Here is a 23,409-nt window from a genome sequence, read left to right as displayed (position 1 = left end):
TAATTTATGTTGTTCAATTAACAATCCTTTTCAGAGAGCTCAGTCCAATTTCATTTCACTTAGCATATACACACACAGAAGAACAGAAGTTATGTACACTACTTTCTTACTGAACAAACAGCAAGAAAATATGTCAAAAACTTTTGGATTACTGAACAGCATGTAGTTGGGATGAAGAAAAAAAATGCTGGAAGCAGATGAAACACAATCACAAACTCACTAGCTGTCACTAAATAAATGCAAAAATCTCCCAAAGAGCAGAGGACCTGAAAATACATACAGAACAAGATAATCTAATCCAGTGGTTCTCAACTTTTTAATGCCGCGACCCCAACCGGTCGTAAGTCGAGGACTAAACCGGTCGTAAGTCGAGGACTACCCAACCGGTCGTAAGTCGAGGACTTTCCCTGCCCGGGAGCACCGCGCATGCGTGGTTCCGCCCCCTGCGCCGGCCGAGGCGTAGCTGGCAAGCGGCAGAGACGGAGCAGGCAGACCACCAGCTGGCCCAACCCAAGGGAGGTAAGGCACCCGCTGGAAAAGGGGGAATAATGGCGGACAAAAAAAATGGCGGACAAAAAAAATGGCGGACAGCCTTGCTTGGCGACCCCTGTGAAATGGTCGATCGACCCCAAATGGGGTCCCGACCCACAGGTTGAGAACCACTGATCTAATCCATGGGCATTGTGCTAAAATGAAAATTTACACTCTCTAGCTTCTCTAAATCAGCTGTGGGGAGAACTTCAGTTTATACTACTGAATGAAAGTGATAAGGTATCCTGGAACTAGCTCTGGCCATAGGGAAACCATTTATGAATAATACAGATTCTCCAGCACATAGAAATCTCTAAATATACAGCTATAAAACAGGTAAGATTCCCCAGGCACACACATATATATAGCTTCTATGTCCATGTTCTTATTTTACACAATTATATTTCTCAAAAGTCAAATTGGTTTGTGATAAAATAAGCAACAAAAGCAATCCTAATCCTATTTATATCCTTTATGTGGAACAGAAAGACACAAACTGTTGGCAACTATGTATCACAGTCAGATGCCACCTTGATTTAATAGTACAATGTAAGCTGTAAATTGTAAATTGTAATATAATTCCGTTGCAGTCTCCAGATAATACTCATGTTCAAAGGTTTACTGTTTCATCAAATTGCAAATGTTCAGAAATAGAAGGGCAGACACCACAGAGAAGGGATGAAGAAAGATACTTGGATAACCTTAATTCAACACCCTGGGGTCTTAATCAGTCTGAAGTCTGACAAAAGAGTGAAAAAATATGTATATATGCTTTTCCAATCTCACTTGCAATGGGGTTAAACATAGAGCATCTTTGGCAACTCACAACAACAAAGGGAAAGGCTATCATAGCATGGCACCTTTTCTGTAAAATGTATGAAAAGGCTTTTATTGTGCATCACAATCAAGGGACACCACAGACAGGAAGCACCGAAACTTCCCACAGAGTGATTCATGCTTGCTTCTGCTGTTCTTGCTTGGCTGTAGGCTTGTTTGGTGGTTGCAACTTGCACATGCTGAAATAGCTCACAACTTGCTGTGGCACCTCTGCCAGGACACTTTGAGCAAGAGCTTCCTTGGGAGCCTAATTCAAAGGACAGAGACAGAAGTAAAACCAATTGATTCAATTCCTGCTCATCTAGGAAGGTCTCAGGAGCGCTTTTTCAAAGGAAAGATAGTTATCACAAAGTGATTTGTCCATTAAGATTGTCTTTATGAGCTGTCAGAGTGCAGTTCTTTCTTTTATACTGGCTTCATAAAGCCAAAATAGCTAGTAGCAGATCACTTTGGATATGAAAATTAAATGAAAACATTATGTAACATCTATAAAAATTACCACCGTGTTTAATTAGAGGAATTTCTGAAAGATTTATAAAGCCAAACTTTTCCTGTAGCTGCAAATACATCCATCTTTGGGCATCCATCTTTGACTGCCAACTATATACTTGATAGCCTGACCCCATCAATAAACTATCTTACTTCCTCCAAGGTACAAACACATGAAAGAAAAAACACCAAGTTTATAGCTACAGCCATTCAACTGGGAGCTCCTTATCTAGATCACATTGGAGTCAACTACCAAGAGGATAATCTTATTTGATTTTATGGAATATTTGCTGCATGATTTTATCTTATCTTATTTGATATGGTCATTAAACTAATATGTATGTAATTACCAAAGTAATCATTTCAATTTGAATACTTTTTAAAGTATTTGAAATCAAGCAACAGGTATTATAATCAAGTTCCCTTTTTCAAGATAAATGCATCCAGTTTCATACTGGAATATACAAGCACCTATCAAGTAGCAAATTAAAGCATAACCCACAGTGGAAAAATTTTAGAATATAAAACAAATACTTTCCATTGTAGCATTTAGCTTTCAGAAACAATGGAAAGTAAGGATTAACTGGGTCTTTTTCTAAGGGAGAGAGATTAGTTGCAATAATAACTATATTCACTGCATTACAAATAATGCAACAAACTAGCGCAATAAATGTTTTTGGTAATATAGTACTGTCTCTAATAGATCTATGCAATGAAACAAGTTTACTTCAATGAAGTGATATAGGTCAGAGAGATGATACATAATATCTATAAATATTTTAGACAGATACTTACTTTTCTTTCCCCCACAGGGATATTTTTTTAACAGGATGTTCACATAAAGCTACTACTAAAAGTTTCCATTTGGGATGAAAATTGTAATAAAGAGTCATAGATTTCATTCAGAATTGGCTGTATGTTTCAAGCAGAATTCAAAAAGAATTTTCTGTATGTTTACTATATCCTAACCAAAATTTAATGTATTTATGAAGGGAATCTCTCAAACATCCTGGAAATGCTTGGAGTGTATAAGAGCGCCAACAGAGCACCAATCTACAACTTTTAAACAGCCATAATTTTCCTAGATGGGAAAAGATGCAATTGCTTTAAAAGGAGCTATGGAAAGCTCCTATTACATTCATCTTGTCGCGTGTTCTAAACACACCTTTCTAGGACTGAACCTGAAGCCATGCACATCTTTAAGAAACAATACTTACATTGTGGAACTGTCTAAATGGCACAAATTGGACAATGTCTCGAATAGCAGCTTCTCCTGAACGTGATCTCAAAGCTCCACTGTCACTGTCCAGAAATTCCATGGCACTGAAATCAGCACCTCCAACACCAACAATAATGATGGACATTGGAAGCTTAGAGGCACTGACAATAGCAGATCTGGTTTCATCAAGGTCTGTTATCACCCCATCGGTGATTATCAGGAGTATAAAATATTGCTGTTGAACAAAAGCACTTTGTTAAAATTAACAAGGAAAATATATTCCCAAAGATAATAGATTGGGAAGCAATTTATAACAACGGCAGAAAGAAAAACTTCCAAAACAACACACTAAAAAGGTTAATGCAATTTGATGTGTGTCTAAGGTCATCATCCGGAGAACAATCCTTATAGAAAGGCACTACTATTATCTCCAGATAAATTACCAAAACAGATTATTTACTCTCTCATTGTACTTAACAATGATAGTTAAGTTATAGGTTATCCTCAACTTACGTTCATTTAGTGACCATTCTAAGATACAATGGCAAAAAAAGTGACTTGTAACCATTTTTCACACTGTGACTGTTGCAGCATTCCCCACAATCACGGATACTTACCAACTGGTTCATATTTATGATGATTGCACAATCCCAGGGTCACGTAACCACCTTTTGCAACTTTCTGACATGTTACTAACTGAACAGCTGCAGTGATTCATTTAGCTGTGACAAGCAAGGTCGTAAAATGGGGCAAAACTCACTTAACAATGTCTCACTTATCAACAGAAATTCTGGGCTCAATTTTGGATCAAAAGTTGAGGACTACCTGCACTTTAACAGTGAAGTATTCCATTAAATTTTCTCCATCAAATCCTAAATCAATCTTTTTACCCAACTAAATTGTATTCAATTTACTTTTATGTTTCTTTCTCACGACAAACACCAATACTCACTTCTATTTAATTAATTTCATTTTAGTTGCCAGAAACATATTTTTATATACAACCATTTTGCTTCTTTAGACATTCATTTCCTCCTATCCATCCTCTCATGTAATACTCCAGATACAGGAGCTTCTTGTAAATACCATGTTGAGGTTTAGAGCATTTTAAGGATATCACCCCATCTGAAAAATATAGGATCCACAAAGGCCAACTCACAACACAGAAAAATGGCAAATATGAGTTGAAGAGGGTTCCCAAAACATGCAGGGAATCAACTGCTATGTTCTACCACAAGGAAAGTCAATCTGGTTATATACATACTGTAGTTTCTTAGCTGGACAAATGGTAATAAGCTTTCTTACTTTTTTTTCAGTCATACATTGTTGTGATAAATTATTAGTAAAGTTATATATACCTGCTTCAGAAATCTTATAAAAAGTCATGGTTCATGTACTGAGTTTATATTATTGTTTTCTAAATAAGTAATGATAGAATTATTAGTAGGAAGCCATAAATGCTTGGATAATTAGAATCAGGCTGATATCTCAATTATGACTTCCAAAGAGCATAACTATTTAAATCAACAGATACAGCATTCGCCCCCAACCTGTAGCAGATATACATTTGTTCTAGGAAAACCAAAGTGCTTTAAGGGCATCTCAGGGGAAATAAATTGCTAGGGATTGATATTTATGTTCTACACAAATAGTAGTTAATACTACTCTTCATGACTCATCATAAATAATTAATCTCCCTTTTGCTTTTTGAAACATTTCATTCTTACTATAAAGTACTAAAAGGATTCTAACAAGGTAGAAATGCAGTCTTCTTGCCAGGTCTAATTGCTTACATGTATTAAAAAAAAACCTCAACTGTTTGTTTATATTTTGAAATTACCAATTAATTTAGATAATTCAGAAATTCTTTCAACTACTCATTCTTTTACCTTACCAGTATCTTTTCACAACAGTTAAGCATAGCAAAAAGGTACTTACTGAGGCTGTTCTCTGCTGTGAAGCTGCAGCAGCAAATCTAGCTACATGATTGATAATTGGAGAGAAGTTGGTGGGCCCATACAATCTTATTTGAGGAAGGCAGACCCGATATGCATCCACAATACCCTGGACCCCTGCAGGGAATAAAAGCATAATGAAGGAAATTTATTCATCACAGCCACCCTCCAGTCTAGTTTATGAAGGTCTATATCAGGGGTAGTCAACCTTGGCTCTTTTATGACTCGTGGACTTCAACTCCCAGAATTCCTGAGCCAGCTAAGCTGGCTCAGGAATTCTGGGAATTGAAGTCCACGAGTCATAAAAGAGCCAAGGTTGACTACCCCTGGTCTATATGCTGAAGCCTCAATAAGCATTTCTATTGTAAACTGTCTATATTTAAGGAAGATCTACGAAGTTGCTTATCTCAAGCCTTAAAGTAAGCAGACTAGCTAGTCAAACAGTGAAAGAAACTTAAATCCCTAGGATTTTTGAAGGCCATATGACTTTGGAGAAGAGCTGTCAGTATTTCTTGCAAAGGTGATTCTTTTCATATTGTTAAGTCTTGAGGTACGCAGATAATTCCATCACTACCCAACATTAAAATACTTGTAGCAACACAGGTCTTGTTCTAAAGAGAATTCTTGTAGTAAAATTTTAACAGATACACAAATGGCAACTCCTTTATGGAAAGAAATCATAATAAACTCATATACTTTAGAAGTCCCTTTGTGGCACTTCATTAGTGTTATATTTGTGAAGGTTTTTTTTAAAAACAAATAATTCCTTCCATATTTTCAGAAGTGTGTAAGCTGTTGCTAATCTCTCTCAGGCAGGCAATTTTGATCAGAAATCTTTATTTTTACACCTGTCTCTGAACAATTATGCAAAATTAACAGTGCTAATTTTAGAATGCGCAATCACTGAGCCAAGTCTTGCTTTATTGTTACATTCAGCACACCTAGAAATGTCAGGACATACTTTTGTAGTATATTAAAACTTACCACTGCAGAAGGGGTTCGATGGGTTAAAGTTCAACGGGAATTCGTGCGACACCTGAAAATACATAAAGGTACTCGTTTTTTTCATGGGTTCAATAATCTTTCACCAGGTAGCTTTCCTCTAAATCAACCTTTCACAACTTTAGCAATTTTAAAACTGGTGGATGTCAACTCCCAGAATTTTCCAGTCAGCAGAATTCTGGGAATTGAGGTCCACCTATCTTAAAGTTGTCAAGTTGAGAAACACTGCTCTAGATCTACATCATGTCACTGTTGTTTTAATTTAATCAACAAACTTTAACAACATTTTATAGAGTAAATTATCTTCCCAAAGCACACTGCTTACCTGCCATGAAGGGGAGATCTGAGCACCAAACCCAAAAGCTGGAAACATCTTATCTCTGTGTAAGCGATTTAGAGAAACAATGATAAGTAAATCCATAGTTGTGCACTCATTAGAATATATGTTCATGAATAGTACGGGTAGTCCTCGACTTACAACCATTTATTTAGCTACCGTTCGAAATTATAATGGCACTGAAAAAGATGACTTATGACCATTTTTCACATGACTGTTGCAGCATCCTCATGGTTATGTGGTCAAAATTTGGGCACTTGGCAACTGGCATGTATTAATGATAGTTGCACTGTCCCAGGATCTTGCAATTATTTGTGACCTTCCCAGCCAGTTTCTGACGAGCAAAGTAAATGAGGAAAGCTACACTTGCTTCAACAACTGTTGCAAAAAGGTCATAAAAAGGTCATAAAAAAGGGCAAAGCTCACTTAACAACTGCCTTGCTTAGCAATGGAAATTTTGGGCTTAATTGTGGTCATAAAACTGAGGACTACTGTACTTCCATACAGTACATAGTTAGGACCCACTATCAAATTATCTAAGAGTAAGTTTAATTGCATTGATGAGTGTTTATTCTAAGTAGGTATGTGCAAAATGACACAGAAAAGGAAGTCCATAGCAGGACAACTCTTCCACCACTCTGCAAGCCATTCGCCAACTAGGATTGCCTCAGACCGAAGGAGGTGTAAGTGAATGGAGAGAGTAGGATGAGAAACGCCTTTCTGATTTACTCTTTTATGTTAGCTTATCTTAGGAACCAAGTGTATTGTTTTTCTCAGTTGAATGCCACTCCATTCATTTCATTTATCCAAAAGAGTATAGTCAAAGTGGAGCCGAAAATTAATTATACTTCTAATCCAACCAATAACTGAAGTTAGATCATTATTGTAATAAAGCAAAATGATTCAATATGATCTTCAAAGTGACACCTACCAGTGTTTCCTCCAATTGCTCAATGCTAACAAAGTGGTTTACCCAACTCTGGAAGCACAGAAAGCTTGCATCTGTGACTCATATCTCCTCCCAAATATCTGCTAAATTATTTTGCATGGATGGCAAAGCTAAGATTCTAATCTCCTCATACCACTGAGTTATTGCATATTGCTTGCAGCCTCAATTCCAGCACAGGGTGGAGAATAAATAACTTAGTGGCACCAACATGTACATATTGAACTGAATACTGCTAAGTCAGTCATCTAACCAATGTTTCTCAACTTCAGCAACATGAAGGTGAATGGACTGGGGAATTCTGGGAGTTGGAGTTCAGACATTTTAAAGTTGCTGAAGTTGAGAAACACTGATCTAAAACATTCAGATTTCACAACAGTTCTATGATTTATATACAAAGAAATGAAAAATCTATGAAATCTTAATGCCATCACTTATCTGCAGGTGAAGGATCTCTGATAAAACTGTAACTATTTCCAAGTGATGTAGTGGTTAGAATGCAGTATTGCAGGCTGTCTGCCCACTGCCAGAAGTTCAATTCTGACTGGCTCAAGGTTGACTCAACTTTCCATCCTTCCGAGGTCATTAAAATGAGGAGCCAGATTGCTCGGAGCAGTATGTTGACTCTGTAAACTGCTTAGAGTGCTCAAGCACTTTGAAGCGGTATATAAATCTAAGTGCTATTGCTATTTCTTCAATATCCCTGCCCCAACATGCCTCCTAATGTGACATTGTATAGAAGATACAAACTTTTCAAAGGTTAAATACAATTAGGCAAATCTGAAATCTCATTTCTTTGGGAGAAGAGGAAGTTGAGTTGGAGTTCTGGTTCTGATTTCCAAATAGCCAAACTGTGAGATTTTATTTTTTTTAAAAAAAAAACCTTTTGTTTTATCAGGGCCAAGAGCCATGCATAGAGCATAGAGTTGCACATATGGTTCTGCAAGTGAACAGGAAATACATTTCTGCAAAAGGAATTTGGCAGAGGAGTGCAACGAAACGCAGGAAAAATGCGCAAGATGGTGAAAAAAAATAGAAAAGCCAGTTAAGTAGAAAGACAGAAAGGTGGGATAGCTGGCTAATACTTCACAGAAGAAAGATGATTCAATAACATCTAGATGGCTTGATGAGTACATTGGTGCAAGAATACAAGGAAGGAAACAATGAAAGTTTTAGAATTTAGAGGGAAGTCTGCTAAAGATTGGACAATACCATCCTGGAACAAATTACAGAACTTTTACAAAAGGGACATTAAAAATGCAAGAGTTCAATTACCCCGGCAATTGTTGGAAACCCACCTCCCTCCCCCCCTTTATACTTTCTTTCACTAAGCTATATCAGTTTAGTTTTAGCTTAGCCATATCATTTAATGAAATTGTATATCGAAACCCCACTCTTATAGATATAACCAAGGATAGGAAATTTTAAAAATATGTAAACAATAAGTTAAAATATTTAAAATAAGCTTTGACTTATTGAAGAATTCAAGTATACTCATCATGTTCAACAGTTTAAGAACAATTTAATAAAAACACATACGTATCATAATCCTGAATGACCATTCCTACAGACCAAATGGCTGACAAGTATTCATTCACTCCATTGGGGCTGATGTAATGTAACGAGTCTGAAGAACGAGGATCTCCATTAGATCCAGTAAAATCAATGCCAACCTGTAATAATAATAATAGTAATAACAACAACGATCAGGTACAAACAATAGTTTGTTCCATATCACCTGTAGTAATACCAATCAACAGGACAAGTTAAGTTTGTATGGGAAAATGTGAAAGGTTTCCCACCCACCCACCCCCACCCCCATGGAATTAACAGATTTTTCAGGATTTTGTTTGCACAAACTATATGAAGATTAACAATTAGGGAAACATTCCCAAATCCAATAAAATAAAATGCTTCCTTGCGAACCCAATTTCCAGTCAAAGTTAATTCAAAAGAGGCTGCACTTCCTTGAGCTTCTTTAAAGGCAATTAAGATAAATATATAGACTTAGCAAGTTACAGAAACTCAATCCCAAAGCAATGCTGCAATGTTTAATGAAAGCAATATTTAAAAGCACAGAATAGCATTGAACTCAAGCCTCTTGTCCTTCAGCAGGAAAGTAGAACATCATGTCTCCTGTATCCCCTTCCGTAATGCTAGCACTTTAGTACTAATGGAATAGTTCTGGCATGGAAGCATGTATCCAGTCTTTCTCAATTGAATAGAGCTTATTGTCAATACTTAAGACAGGGAAATTATAGTTTACTTACAGTAAAATTCAACTGGCATCCCCCCATGACGTAGTCAAGGAAAGTACACTCTGTGATGACCTATAGAAAAGTTATGTTGTGATACATAAACCAAGTCATCCATTTTTTTTACAACCTAGTTTTTTCCCCAACAGGATAAAGGCAGGATTTTCGACATCTAAATTGGGGATGGGGATGGACTGTGAGATGGTAACAGCAGTGTCCTAGTTGGAGAGATGTAAGGATTGACTAAATGCAAAATCCAAGTAAGATATTTGATGCTCAAATGCTGTACAGTACTGTTGCAGTAGGAGCCACTAAGGTACTGCAGAGTCTCAGTTTCTAAGGCCAAAGGATGCTTCAGAGCATGTGAGAATGCAAACATAACATCTGCTGGCAACAGTTTTAAACAGCTATATTTTTATTTGGGATAGCACAACCATACTCTATGATACCTCAGAAAAAGATATTTGGTCTAAGGGGCTGCAGACAGGAGCTCCAGAACACCTTTTATCCCTTTGAAACAGAACAGCATTTTACAGTTATTGCACAACTTTCACTAGCTTCAACTACCCTTTTTCTTTTTCAAAAAAGGAAAGCTGTGCAGTGGCTGAAGCAATGCTATATTTGCAATCTTTCCTCTCTGCTAAACAAGGAAGAGTCAGTTCAATGGACCAGATTAGTGCCAAAGGCTAAGTTCTGCACCAGTGAAACAACTTTTTCAGTCTAACTGATGTCAGAGTAATTGTGTAGAAAAAATAAGAGGAATAACACGTTGACATCTTTAAAAAAAAGGATAAAAATCTGATACGTGAATAAAATACTGCAAATTGTTAACCTCGTAAAATTGCAGAAGCTGCATCAAAATGTTCCAGTACAACCATTAAATCAAATACTTTTATTATATTTCCCTTATTACCCCTGGATATGTCCACATAAACATGAACACATTATTTTGAAAGCACTGACCTCACAGTGTTTAAAGCTCACAATCCCTGAGTTTTTGTAGCTTTTCTTTTTCTGCCTCTTTTTTTCATTGATGCATTCAAATTCAATCTACAGAAAAGCAAGAATAAAAATGGCACATATTTAGACTGTGATCCCAAGTCTGCTTAATCAGAAACGTGTTCTCACATATATGATTTTTGGCAACATTTGTTCAAGTCCTCTTCAGATTTGGGTCTGTACTTCTGAACTTGATATCATACGTCATGGATAGCATAGTTGTTAATTGCTTATGGAAGATTGCATGGAAAGACTGCCTGCTTGAACTTGAGGAAGAAAAGAAGAAAATCTATGCAACGTTTTGTATTTATTTATTTTTAGACTGCTATTAAAATATTATTGCTATTAATATTTCAGCATCTTGCCCATACCACAAGACTTTTAGAAGTAATAATAAACATTTTGGAACCAGCAGTCTAGGGCTAAATGTTGTAATTACTCATAAACCTATGAGAAAAAGGAAGAGAAAGCAAACAGATACTATCATGCTTCACAGCAGCTTTATAGAGTTGGAAGGGACCTTGGAGGTCTTCTAGTCCAATCCCCTGCTCAGGCAGGAAACCCTATACCATTTCAGACAAATGGCTGTCCAGTCTCTTCTTAAAAACTTCCAGTGTTGGAGCATTCACCGCTTCTGGAGGCAGGTTGTTCCATTGGTTCATTGTTCTGTCAGGAAATTTCTCCTTAGTTCTAGGTTGCCTCTTTGATTAGTTTCCATCCATTGCTTCTTGTTCTGCCTTCAGGTGCTTTGGAGAATAGCTTGACTCCCTCTTCTTTGTGGCAGCCCCTGAGATATTGGAATACTGCTATCATGTCACCCCCTAGTCCTTCTCTTCATTAAACTAGACATACCCAATTCCAGCAACCATTCTTTATATGTTTTAGCCTCCAGTCCCCTAATCATCATTGTTGCTCTTCTCTGTACTCTTTCTAGAGTACAGACATCTTTTTTACATTGTGGATGCAGTATTCCAAGTGGTATTAACACTAGTAATAATAATAATAATAATAATAATAATAATAATAATAATAATAACTTGGAGGTCATCGAGTCCAACCCCCTGCTCAGGCAGGAAACCCTACACCATTTCAGACAGATGGCTGTCCAGTCTCTTCTTAAAAACTTCCAGTGTTGGAGCATTCACCGCTTCTGGAGGCAGGTTGTTCCATTGGTTAATTGTTCTGTCAGGATGTTTCTCCTTAGTTCTAGGTTGCTTCTCTCCTTGATTAGTTTCCATCCGTTGCTTCTTGTCCTGCCCTCTTCTTTGTGGCAGCCCCTGAGATATTGGAACACTGCTATCATGTCCCCCCTCGTCCTTCTCTTCGTTAAACTAGACATACCCAATTCCAGCAACCGTTCCTCATATGTTTTAGCCTCCAGTCCCCTAATCATCTTTGTTGCTCTTCTCTGTACTCTTTCTAGAGTCTCAACATCGTTTTTACATCGTGGTGACCAAAACTGAATGCAGTATTCCAAGTGTGGCCTTACCAATGCATTGTAAAGTGGTATTAATACTTCACGTGATCTTGATTGTATCCCTTTGTTAATGCAGCCTAGCACTGTGTTGGCCTTTTTGGCAGCTGCAGCACACTGCTAGATCATATTTAAGTGATTGTCCACTAGGACTCCGAGATCCCTCTCACAGTTATTAGTATTGAGCAAGGTACCCCCTATACTGTACCTAAATATTTGGGTTTTCTTGCCTAAATGTAGAACCTTACTTTTTTCACCATTGAATTTCATTTTGTTAGATAGCACCCAATGTTCAAGCCTGTCAAGATCCTTCTGTAACTTAAGCCTATCTTCTGGAGTGTTGGCTATTCCTGCCAGCTTGGTGTCATCTGCAAATTTGATGAGTTCCCCATCTATCCCCTCATCCAAATCATTGATGAAGATGTTGAAGAGCACTGGGGCAGTTTTCATTTTGTGCAATGATACGTTTTGGATAATTCCATTTATAGGCTTCCATTTTGAGTCCATCTCTTTATTTTAGCAAAGCCTCAAGGACCAGCAATGTTTGCTTCCACATTCATTTCAATTAACATGATAAAGACATATAAACGGACTAACTGGTGAATGTCGAGAGGCTTCCTTCAGTTTAGACATTGTAGCTTGAAACGTCCCTATGAGATCATGCGATCCATCATTGTCGTAGTCATAGCACTCAACCTAAAATGAAGCATACAGCAATTAGCCTAGAATATTATAGATGGTATCATGATAAAATTTAAGAGTATCAAACTACATTGCTGCTCAAACATAGTTATAATTCAATAACTATGATAATGTCAACTTTGTTTTTAAAAACACTGAATGCAACAGTAGTAGTAATGCACTACTACTTGATATGCCATTACATGCTTTAAAAATTAAGTTTTAAGGAAATTCAATTGCTTGCATTTATCATTTTTGATGAGTTCACTGACACCTCCAGTCTAATATATAAACACTGCAAACCAATACATAGCCAAAAATATATATATTTTTTAATGTTCTTAAGATACATGCACGGACATTCCCTTTAATGCAAACATGCAGAGACTCCTATTACCAAAGATGATTTGTGGAAACAAGTTTTGATATAATGAAAGCACATAGAATAAAGCTGAAGTCAAGAGTGGAAGACAGTACAAATACCCATGTTTCAATATGTATTTTATGGTCATTCCCTCAGTTTAACGATTAACATAGTAATAACATAGGAAATCATTAAGAGATATTCACCCAAAGTAATGTTTAATAATTAATTTGTTTAATATAACATATTGAGAGTTACATTTTCCACCCACATTAGAAAAAAAGAATTCATGCTTGCTGCTTCAACACACAAAGAGACACACTTTGGAGATAACCAATGAGGTATTCAAATGAGAAGCTTGTGCATTATGGTTGAACATAGAAACAAATCATTTGAACACATAAAATGACAATACTGTCAGGAAGAAATAGAAAAGTTATTTTACTTACTACAATGAAATAGGCAGCTATATAAGACACTGTGTGCATAAAGTATGAAAGCATTGTTCAGTTATTATAAGATCATACTTTCCTGTCTTGTTCATTAGAACAAATTTTTAATTCCTGAAACTATCAAAGACTTTCCATTTTCTCAGATGTACTTAATAAGGAAGCTTAGACTGCAAGCCTGATCACACATCAGATCAAACATTCACGACAGTTGATTTTACTCCATCAAAAGTAAGACTCGCATTAAATGGCTTATTTAAGAATATTAATTATGCAAGAATGAAAATGGAAAGAGTAATTTTCCTAAAAAGTTAAAATACCAATTGCAATCATGGCAGATAAAAATATGACCTTTACTATTTTTTCATTATTTTTCCTTTCCTATGGAAATCCTTAAGTCAAAATAGGGAGAGAGTGGAAAATCAAGATACGGGTAAACAAAAAAGTATTAAAGCTAACAAGGCAAGATGAAACCAAATTAAATTAGTAAGCTGAAAAACTCCTCCTTGAATTCAAGGAAATAAAGATGTGAGTGAACAGATGAGATGGTGTTCTTCTGTTGTGGAACCTGCTGCCAGGATTACTATGTGATTCAGCATTTGCTATTGAATGCTTCACTTCCTCTTTTCTGTTTTGTTTTGTTTTGTTAAGTTGAAAGCACTATAATAATACTAATAGTGTAAATAAGGCTGTGGGGGATAGGGAGATAGAGAGAACTTCTGGGAAGCAAACTATGTGCATGTCACATTAAACAGCTCTGGAGATACGGTCGCATGAAATACATTCTTGCAAACACTCTTAGAGAGTGATTGTGGCTATCAGGGTAGTGTTTAAATTCCAAAACATTGTTAAAGGGGGGAAAAGGTTTAGATTAATTCTCCCATTAAAGAAAGAACTAAGGCCTAAAGATACAGTATTAGACAACAGACCTATAAGCATAGAAGCAAGAACAGGTTTGATGTAAGATATGCAAGACTAGTTTTAAAAATAGTTTGTAAAACCCAGCCAGCTACTACTGGTTTATCGCATTTTAGAAAAACAAATGGATGACGAACATGGTCTTACATAAACTCAATTACAGATGCATCACTAAAGAACTACACCAGGCATGTCAAACACACGGCCCACGGGTCAGATGTGGCCTGCACAGGCCACACCTACTCCACCCCCACACAGGCAAAAAACATCCCAATACGTCACGATACGCCTCTCAATGCGATCAGGTTTGACACCCGTGAACTAGACTATCTTTCCCCACCTTGTATGTTGCTTTTTCATCAGCTGAAGACTGGCCAATAGGTCAATAGGTCTGCTGGTGGATGGTGGTAGGAGTTGTAGTCTAATATAGTTTAATACAATAGATGCCACCAGACTAACAAAATTCTTTTTTTTCTTAGAAAATTTTATTTATTTTTTCCCATCATAAAAAAACAATCATACGTAAACACAATAAACAAAATTCTTGAATAGGTAGCTTCTGTGTCAACTAAGGTCTATCTATGATATTTTGGTAATTGATTAGAATGTTTGCTTGTTTTGACATCAAATCGTTCACTACTCACCAATGTATTTTGCTACCATATTTATGAATCTCTTTAATTTTCAGAATAGCATTAGCAAATCCTATTTAATTATAAATTCATTCATATCTCATAAAGCTACAGAACAGAAATTTATGTTAAGGTTCTAAATTAAAACATCTTTGTTCAAAATATTTTCAAATTATAATGATATTTCTACTTTCCTTCAATATTACCTTGATTGCTTTGTCCATGTCACCATAACACAAAGAGTTGAGAGAGATTTTGAATGGCCTCCAGACAGGATTCAAATTATTTTTAACAACCTATAAAAGTATGTATTTTAGATATATTAGCATGATTTCTGAATAAATCATTTTGGATAATACCTGCTATTCAATTATTCCAACAACTAGCACAAATTTATCCAAGAATATAATAAATGTATTGCTATAGAAGAGACTTGGCCGTTATTCCAATACTGACATTGTTCTATTAAGAAAAAAAATCTAATGAAAAAATAACCTTCTTAAAACTTACAGCTGATTTTTTTTAAAGCGCTATCCATTCAGAATTTAGTTGCAAAGTTTCTGAAATCAGAGCTAAAGATGCTGAAATAATCTGTGATATTAAATAACCAAACCAACTCAGAAAAGGACACTTACTTCCGTTCTATGGACCATCACCCATTTTCCTTCAGATGTTTGCTTGTGAAATTCCAAATAAGGATCGGATTTTCCAAACAAATCCTGGAATTAGAAATAAGCTACCTGAATTATATTTCAAATAAAACTTTGTATTCTTTTGTGGTAATAGCCCTGTTGTCCAAAGCAATTCTGCTTGTTTCCTCTCACTGATAGCTTTGCAAAGGGCTAAGTATAATTTCTTGGATAATAGACTTTCTTCCTTGAAAAAAATCAGGGAATGCATAACAATAAAACATTGTTTTCCAAAAAAGGAACAATGGCAGTAAACTAGAAAGGGAACAACAAAAAAATCAGGTTAAACAAGGAATGAAAAATCAGTATAAATACGAAGATGTTTGTTTAAAGTTCACTGTAAATATAACCATTCCTTTCTGAAACAAGAGTTGTTGCAATTTTTACAATTTCAATGAACTAATCTCCCAGTTCATTCCCCAAAAATGAATATTTAAAAATTAATAACATTCCATCCTTAGAACAATGCAAATGCAATGGTCCTACCATAATTAGGTATAATTTGGGCTGTAGAGCTTCTTTTTTCTCCAAAATGCCCCCATTTGAATCCCACTTATTTGTAAACTACAATTTAGTAAATTAATTTACATTCATTTATTTCTTTTATTTACTTAAAACATTTATATAGCCACCCATTTTTTAATCAACTGGGTGACTCCCGATCAAAAATTAAAACAGCCTATAAACCATATTAAATTTATAAAATTAAATATGATAAAACATTAAAAATAACCTGGTGTCAAGTCAGACTTCCAATGTGCAGAATGCAATAATATCCCAGTAATGGGAGAAAAAGCTAGATCTTCAAAGCTTTAGGGAAGGCTTGGAATCATGCCAAATGTTGGGAGGCAGAGGGTTCCATAGGGCAGGGCCTGCCATGGGAAAGGCACACTTCCTAGCTGCCATCAGATGGCAATATTTAGGAGTGCCTAGGTGTGTGTCCCCCCCTCCATCTGACCTGGTAGAATGAGAAAATGTAATTCTAAACTAAGAAATTATGACAATCCAAAACCAGGATCTTATGCCTACAGTTTGAACCAGGTTTACAATTTTGAGTAAAATTTGCCATAACGTGACAATCTGAATATAATGATTCCTAAAACAGCCACTTATACAGGAACATGTCAAGAGAAATATTGCTCTGGAGGACCTATATCTAGAAAAAGGAGTGCAACATTTTTAGCTAACAATCACCTTTTTGATGGCAGATATCTAACCCTGGAAACAAATTTTAGAAATTAAGGTGGGCAAGTTTTCCAGTTATCTCACCTTATTGTCCAGTTTCCTTGCTTCAACTTCAAGTAGGACTACACGGTTGTCTTTTATTTCTTCTGCACTAATCTGGGTAAATACAGACTAATATTACCGTTAAGGCATTCCATTCTAATAAATTATGGCTATGTCTTATTTTATAAATCAAACAACAGAAAACAAATGGAAGATTCTACGAGATGAACATGTGACATTTCTATCAGTTTCAGAAGCAATAATAATATTTCATGCAGTTGCAAGTAATTTTTTATATTTTTGCCCTGGCTTTACTCAATGAGATTCTGCCTTGTTTTCATCGGAATAAAAGACATATATGCCATCCTATTTGGAACTATTTTAAAAATGTTTTTAATTTTCAAAAGAATTTAGAAAACAAGATTACTATTTAAAAATATAAAGCTAAATCTTGTATGCAGCATCAAGCAAAATAGTATTTGGATTAAAAATATAGCTACCTATTTTTCAGACCAGAAAAATGAAGAAGAAAATGTTGAACAAATCAGGAAAACATAAACAATAAATAGTTTTTAAGTTCATAGAAAAACAGTTTACAAATCTTCAAATGCTCATTTCACAAAAGTAAATCACACTATGCTGGAATGACAGATCATTCATTTCTCTTGCTTATATTGATATACTGGAAGCAGGTGGAAAAGAGAAAAGTAAAAAATAATCAATCAGAAAACTTCTGCTCTGTTTTCATACCATAATTACACCTTTTCCTGCAGGTTTGCCATTTCTTAACAATAAAGGTCTGGTAAGCATCTTGCTAGAAACAATCTGTAAAATACAGAAATATTCAGGAAAAGAAAGCAATTTATTACAATTACCACCTCTAGCAACTGAAGGTTGTTCCAGATGCAATAAATGTTTTATAAGTCAAAAACTATAATCAAATCCATAATATCCACCACTGCCCCCTTTGCTCATTGCTGCTTTTTATACTTCAAGTCTTACATTTAATTTAAATTAAAACTTAATTAGTTTCCCAGTTAAGATGGAATAGAAAATATCGCAGTAAGGAAGATATGAGAGAAGCTACAATATATCCGGGGATAAAAAAAGGAAAATTATATCTGCCTTACAGATCTTCTTGTTTTAACAAATGTTAGTATAAAAAGTCATGATTATTATGGCTCAACTACCAAAGTAATCAGATGTCTCAATGACATCTTCACGCATACTTATTTTTTAACTGCAGTCACAGAATATAACAGCAAAAAGGATCCTTGAAGATCATATAGTCCAGGCATGTCAAACACGGGGCCACGGGCCAGATGCGGCCCGCGCAGGCCACATCCACTCGAGCCCCGCAAGGGCAAAACAAGTCCCGATATGTCATGATATGGCCCGCGATGCGATCGGGTTTGACACCCTCGATCTAGTCCAAATCTCACCCAGTGCAAAATCCACTATTTTATCAGCCGAGTATGTTATACTGAGAGAACGAGTTTGGTTTAAGTGCTTAAGACACCAAGCTAGAAACCTGGAGACTGTGAGTACTACCGGTAGTCTTGACTGAGGCATGAAGCCAGTTCAGTAACTTTGGGCTTGTCATTCTTCCTCAGCCCTAGGAAGGAGGCATGTCAAGCCATTTCTGAAATCTTGTCAAGGAAAGTGCAGGGACATCTTCAGGCAGTTGCCAGGAGTCAAGACTGACTTGAAGGCCTGAACATATGCACTCACACACATTAAATTAGAAAGACTTTTAAGTAGCCTACTAGTTTCATGCTTTTAATTTCTGTTTTGATTTTAAAAATGGTTTAAAATCTTCAAATTGCTTTTAAAGAATATAGTAATTTTAAATGAAAAGGAGGTAGACAATAAGTAGCAATTTCCTCCATTTTCACTGTGTATGTGCAAGGAATAACACATTAATTAATTTTAGCATAAATGGGATTTCAAGTCTTGCCATTTGCTGGATCAAATTGAATGGTAAATGAACAAATTACAATTTCTAGAATGAAACCAACAGAAAGCACAAATTAACTGAAATTATACAAAAATCTGTTAATCAGGCAAGCTGGTTATAACAGAATGTCCCTTCTCAAAATAAAGGTATCTTGTCAATGGGTTTTCGCCTTTTCCCACCCTGGCCAATGTTATTATATTTTAAGTAATGTCCAGAACCCGTTTGCACATACCTGTCCCAGTGTGCATTCAAATTCTCCTAAGAAGTCATCATCGTTCAGCTGAACAGTTGCATTGTCAATGTCAAAAATCCCAAATTTGAGTTTCTGAACTAGTTCAAAATAGTAATCAATCTGGAATTTCTTGGAAAATTTAGGGTTCAAACTGTTTTTGATCCTTTCTGTGCGATCAACCTACAATACAGTACAGTACAATTTTTTTTATTTCTCAAATTTCTGTTTGAGCATTCTGGAAAATGCACTCTCCCCAAGAAATTTAAAGAAAATAGGAGTAAACATGCAATCCCATGCCCATTTATATTAGTATGGAGGAAGGAATAATAAATATGTTTGCCTCCTTGAATAATTCATAAAGCAATAAAGCGGGCATAAAATAATAAATAAAATGATATGCATAAATCTCAGTAAGTATAAATGGATCTACACAGGATTATGCTGAAAATTTTGTAAAGTATAAACAGTACATTTTAGGCATGAAGAAATCTTTTTAAAAAAATCTTTACAATGAAAGAATGCTGACAGATTTTCCTTCGCAAATTGCTAAAATGTAGAGTTTATCAAAAAAAACCTTATTAATCGAATAAATGAAAGTAAATATAGTAAACCCCCAATATATAATACAAATATAATTTTAGACTGCATCAATAATTAAATTCCAAATAAATATGAAAAATGTTATGATACCACTGTTTTTTTTATATTTTTCAGAAGCATTTGAAATATTATGTAAAGTCTTTTAATATAAAATGCAATTTTAGCAAAACCAGAAAATATGTACTTTTAAATTGACATTATTTTATTCTTTGCACAAGACACAGCAAAGCTATCAAGGAACACCTATTCAATTACAAGTAGTCCTCGATTTATAACCATTCTTTCAGTAGCGGTTTCAAGGTATGGCAGTTATTTTGGCCCATTGCCAAAATGTTGTGTTTTATGACCACATAGCATCCCTATTGTAGTCATAAGTCAAAGACTTTTTGTAATAGGAGTTCTTTCACACTTCTTTAACTTTGGGTCATGCACATTCCATCTCCCGAAAAGTCACTCAATTTTCCGATAAAAAGATTTACAAGACACCTGGCATAAGAACTACTATTCTGTTTTTGTGTCAAGAATGGCAAAGTGGGATGCAATCCTATATGTGCAAAATGAATTTTCTAATAAAAGGAAAACAAAACAGAGCACTTCTTAGACGGCTCGAATGTGTAGAAACTGCCATTTGAAATGGTTAATGGTGCATTTTTGTTTTAAAAAAAGGAGTCCTAATACTTTAATAAAGACTTCCTGAACTTGCTATTTCCCAATAGTAAAGCAAACAGACTGTATTAAATAGCCCAATGGCCATTATAACATACCTCATACCATTGCTGTCCACTTGTGTATTGAAGTAGCACACAAAGAGGGTCTGACTTGGAGCTAATATCTTTATCCAGGAGATTATTACAAGAAACAGTCAGTTCCACCTTTGTTACACACTGTGCTGCCATCTGCAACATGGAATGAGAAAATCAATTATCATATGTACCCTGCACATATCTATTAGCTTATTTAGCAAGTTGTACCCACATATAATTTTTGAAGCTATATCCCTCCAGCTGTTATTGTACTTAATGTAACTTAATTTACCATTTAGACTTGATATATCATGCCATGTTATCTACTGCAAAGAATATAACAGATTTATAAATGAGAAAGAAAGTTAGTTCGTATAATTCTGTCTATACCTATTGTGTACTTAAAATATATGTGTCGAAATGAAATCTTATATTGAACTTTTAGTGTGTGGAGTACGTTAGATTAGATCATTTCAAACGATAGATGACATTGTTAGGAATTCTTACACTAGTTTGAGGTATGTAAGGGCTAGTTCTAATATTTAGTCAATTGTTTATCCTGCTTTGAACTGTTTTCAATTATTTATCAAATCTACATCCTATCAAATTTTAAGTATCTCATAGTGATATAAATCCTCCATAACAATGTGTTAAATAAACAAAATAAACACATCATGAATATAATCAGTAAACTTGACTGGAAACCTATAGACTTTTTTGCATGAAACTAAAAAAAACCATATGACATATGGTTTTGATGATTTAAAAAAACAGATTACAGAAAAAAATGTAAACTTTGTAATCAAGAGCCAGTTTCATGTTGTGGTTATCGTGCTGGCCTAAAAACCAGGAGACAATGAGTTTTAGTCCAGCCATAGGCATGAAAGCCATCTGGGTGAGTTTGGGCCAGTCACTCTCTCCCAGCCCAATTCACCTCACATGGTTGTTGTTGTTGTAAAATAGGAGAAAGAGCTATTATGTATGTTTGTTATTTTGAGTTATTTATAGAGCAATAAAGGCAGGGTGAACATCTATATAAAGTGGTTAATTTACATTTTTCACTTATAACTTCTATAAAGAAAATTGGAACCTGCTTCTATATTTTTCTTTCCTTTTTGCACTTTTGTCTTTTTCTATTAGTTCTTGCTAGTTTTTATTTTTAAAAACTTTAATACAATTATGCACATCCACACACATAATACAACCAATAAATTCAGTTTCAGATGCTGCATAGTCATTTTTAAGGGCCTTCCAGAAGAGTTCAGTCTTCAAAATTTCCCAGAACACAATCATGGAGGGGAGCAACCTAGCTTCCAGAAGTCTGTTGCAAATTACAGGGAGCATGATGGAAAAACAACACCTTTCTTTGTATACCCCTCCTCTTATAAATCTGGGATACCATAAGCATTCTTTCACAAGGAAGAAAATGTAGAAAATCTGTGGGCTATTTTGTAATAATATTTAGTCCAGCTAAACGTAAAGACTAAGGAAAAAATACAGCACTGCTATCTGCTAACACTGGGTCCCACAATGTCATGTGATGGTCTAAACCAGAGGTTCTCAATCGGTGGTAAAGAAAGGACTCAGCAGCAGCATAGATGGGACCCATGAAACACTTTTTAAAACAGTAAATTACAAATATCTGTAACCATAATATCTTTTTCAGAAAAAATGCAACCTTATACTTCTGAAGGAGCCAGTTTGGTGTAGTGGTTAAGGCCTCAGGCTAGGAACCCAGAGCTTTAGTTCTGCCCTAGACAGCAAGGGTGACTTTTGACCAGCCACTCCCTCTCAGCCCTAGGAAGCAGGCAATGGCAAAGCACTTCCAAAATCTTGCTAAGAAAATTGAGAGTCTTGTCCAGGCAGTCACCAGGACCTGAAGACATGCATGCACCCACAAATTTCTAAATGAAAGACAAGAGTAAATAGCCAAATAGGTTTTTGTTCCTAACAGTGGACTCCAACTTCCTAAAAGAAATGAGCAGTATCTGAACAGTACTAAATCTTCTCCTTCTCATCCTTTCTCTTGTCACAACCTGCACAGGTAAGGCATTAAGTGGACCTAGCATATCATTGCCTTTGATTCCTCACACACCCAATATGTCCCAGCAGCCACACCTATTGGCAGCTTCTTCTTTTTCCAAAATTATCTACAATATAGATACTAATTGCCCAAAAGCTGTATCCCGGCCTGTAATCTACCACCAACGTATTACGTATTAAGAATCAATAGCAATCAACCTATTTATATAAACTTTCTGTCTCTGCAGTTATTCTCCTACTCTCCCAAACAAACCTTTTCCGTCTTTTATCCCTCGGCCCCCTCCGAGCTCCATTTCTTCTACGTCGACTAGTGTTGCCCAAATTGATGCCCTCAAGGTCCATCATCCCCCGGCCACCCCGACCAAAAAAAAGGATGCAATTCGACCCATCTGGAAGGGAAGACTGTGGAAGGCATACTCGCCAATGTACCGACCTCGAGAGATCACACCAGCCTCCGTGAGCAGAGATCCTTCTTCTCCGGCCTCGCCCAGTTCTGTTCCACGAAGCAATGCAATATAATGCAATGCAATGCAATGCAATGCAAGCTGCAGCGGTAAGGCCGCTCAGGTATTTTAGGGGCGGCGCTTCTGCTATTCCCCCTTCCTCGCTCCCAATTGTGTAATCCAAGCAATTTTCCCAACGTGGAAAGCCAGCCAGTTGTTGGCACCAAAAGGCGCATGCGCTCTGCTTTGCGTCTGTAAACCACTGTAAAGGTGGGTTTTTTTGTTTGTTTTTTAAGATTCCTAGACCAACCAAAATTTTGTGGGATGCTCCTCTTCTCCTGAAAATGATAGGGGTCGCGTGATAGAACTTTGGCAACTCAGCTTCTC

The 23,409-nt window shown here is 36.0% G+C and overlaps 1 protein-coding gene across 1 annotated transcript; it reads right to left on the bottom strand.

The window, feature by feature from the left end:
* Positions 1–1,380: 1,380 nt before the first annotated feature.
* On the bottom strand, positions 1,381–23,110 carry CPNE3 (copine 3). The gene is made up of 16 exons (XM_015813097.1): positions 23,013–23,110; positions 20,558–20,689; positions 19,194–19,373; positions 17,755–17,829; positions 17,047–17,118; positions 15,724–15,807; positions 15,295–15,384; positions 12,642–12,740; positions 10,535–10,621; positions 9,587–9,646; positions 8,856–8,989; positions 6,359–6,413; positions 6,016–6,067; positions 5,015–5,148; positions 3,075–3,311; positions 1,381–1,615 (listed from the first exon to the last, which is right to left on the bottom strand). Exons 2-16 carry the CDS (start codon positions 20,687–20,689, stop codon positions 1,484–1,486), a joined length of 1,623 nt encoding a protein of 540 aa, XP_015668583.1. The 5' UTR covers positions 23,013–23,110; the 3' UTR covers positions 1,381–1,483.
* Positions 23,111–23,409: the final 299 nt, after the last annotated feature.

The sequence above is a fragment of the Protobothrops mucrosquamatus genome, unplaced genomic scaffold, assembly GCF_001527695.2.
Source record: "Protobothrops mucrosquamatus isolate PMUCROS unplaced genomic scaffold, P.Mucros_1.0 scaffold135, whole genome shotgun sequence".
Lineage (NCBI taxonomy): Eukaryota > Metazoa > Chordata > Lepidosauria > Squamata > Viperidae > Protobothrops > Protobothrops mucrosquamatus.
The sequence above is the reverse complement of the archived record's forward strand: the minus strand, read 5'-3'. Positions and strand labels throughout refer to the sequence as shown.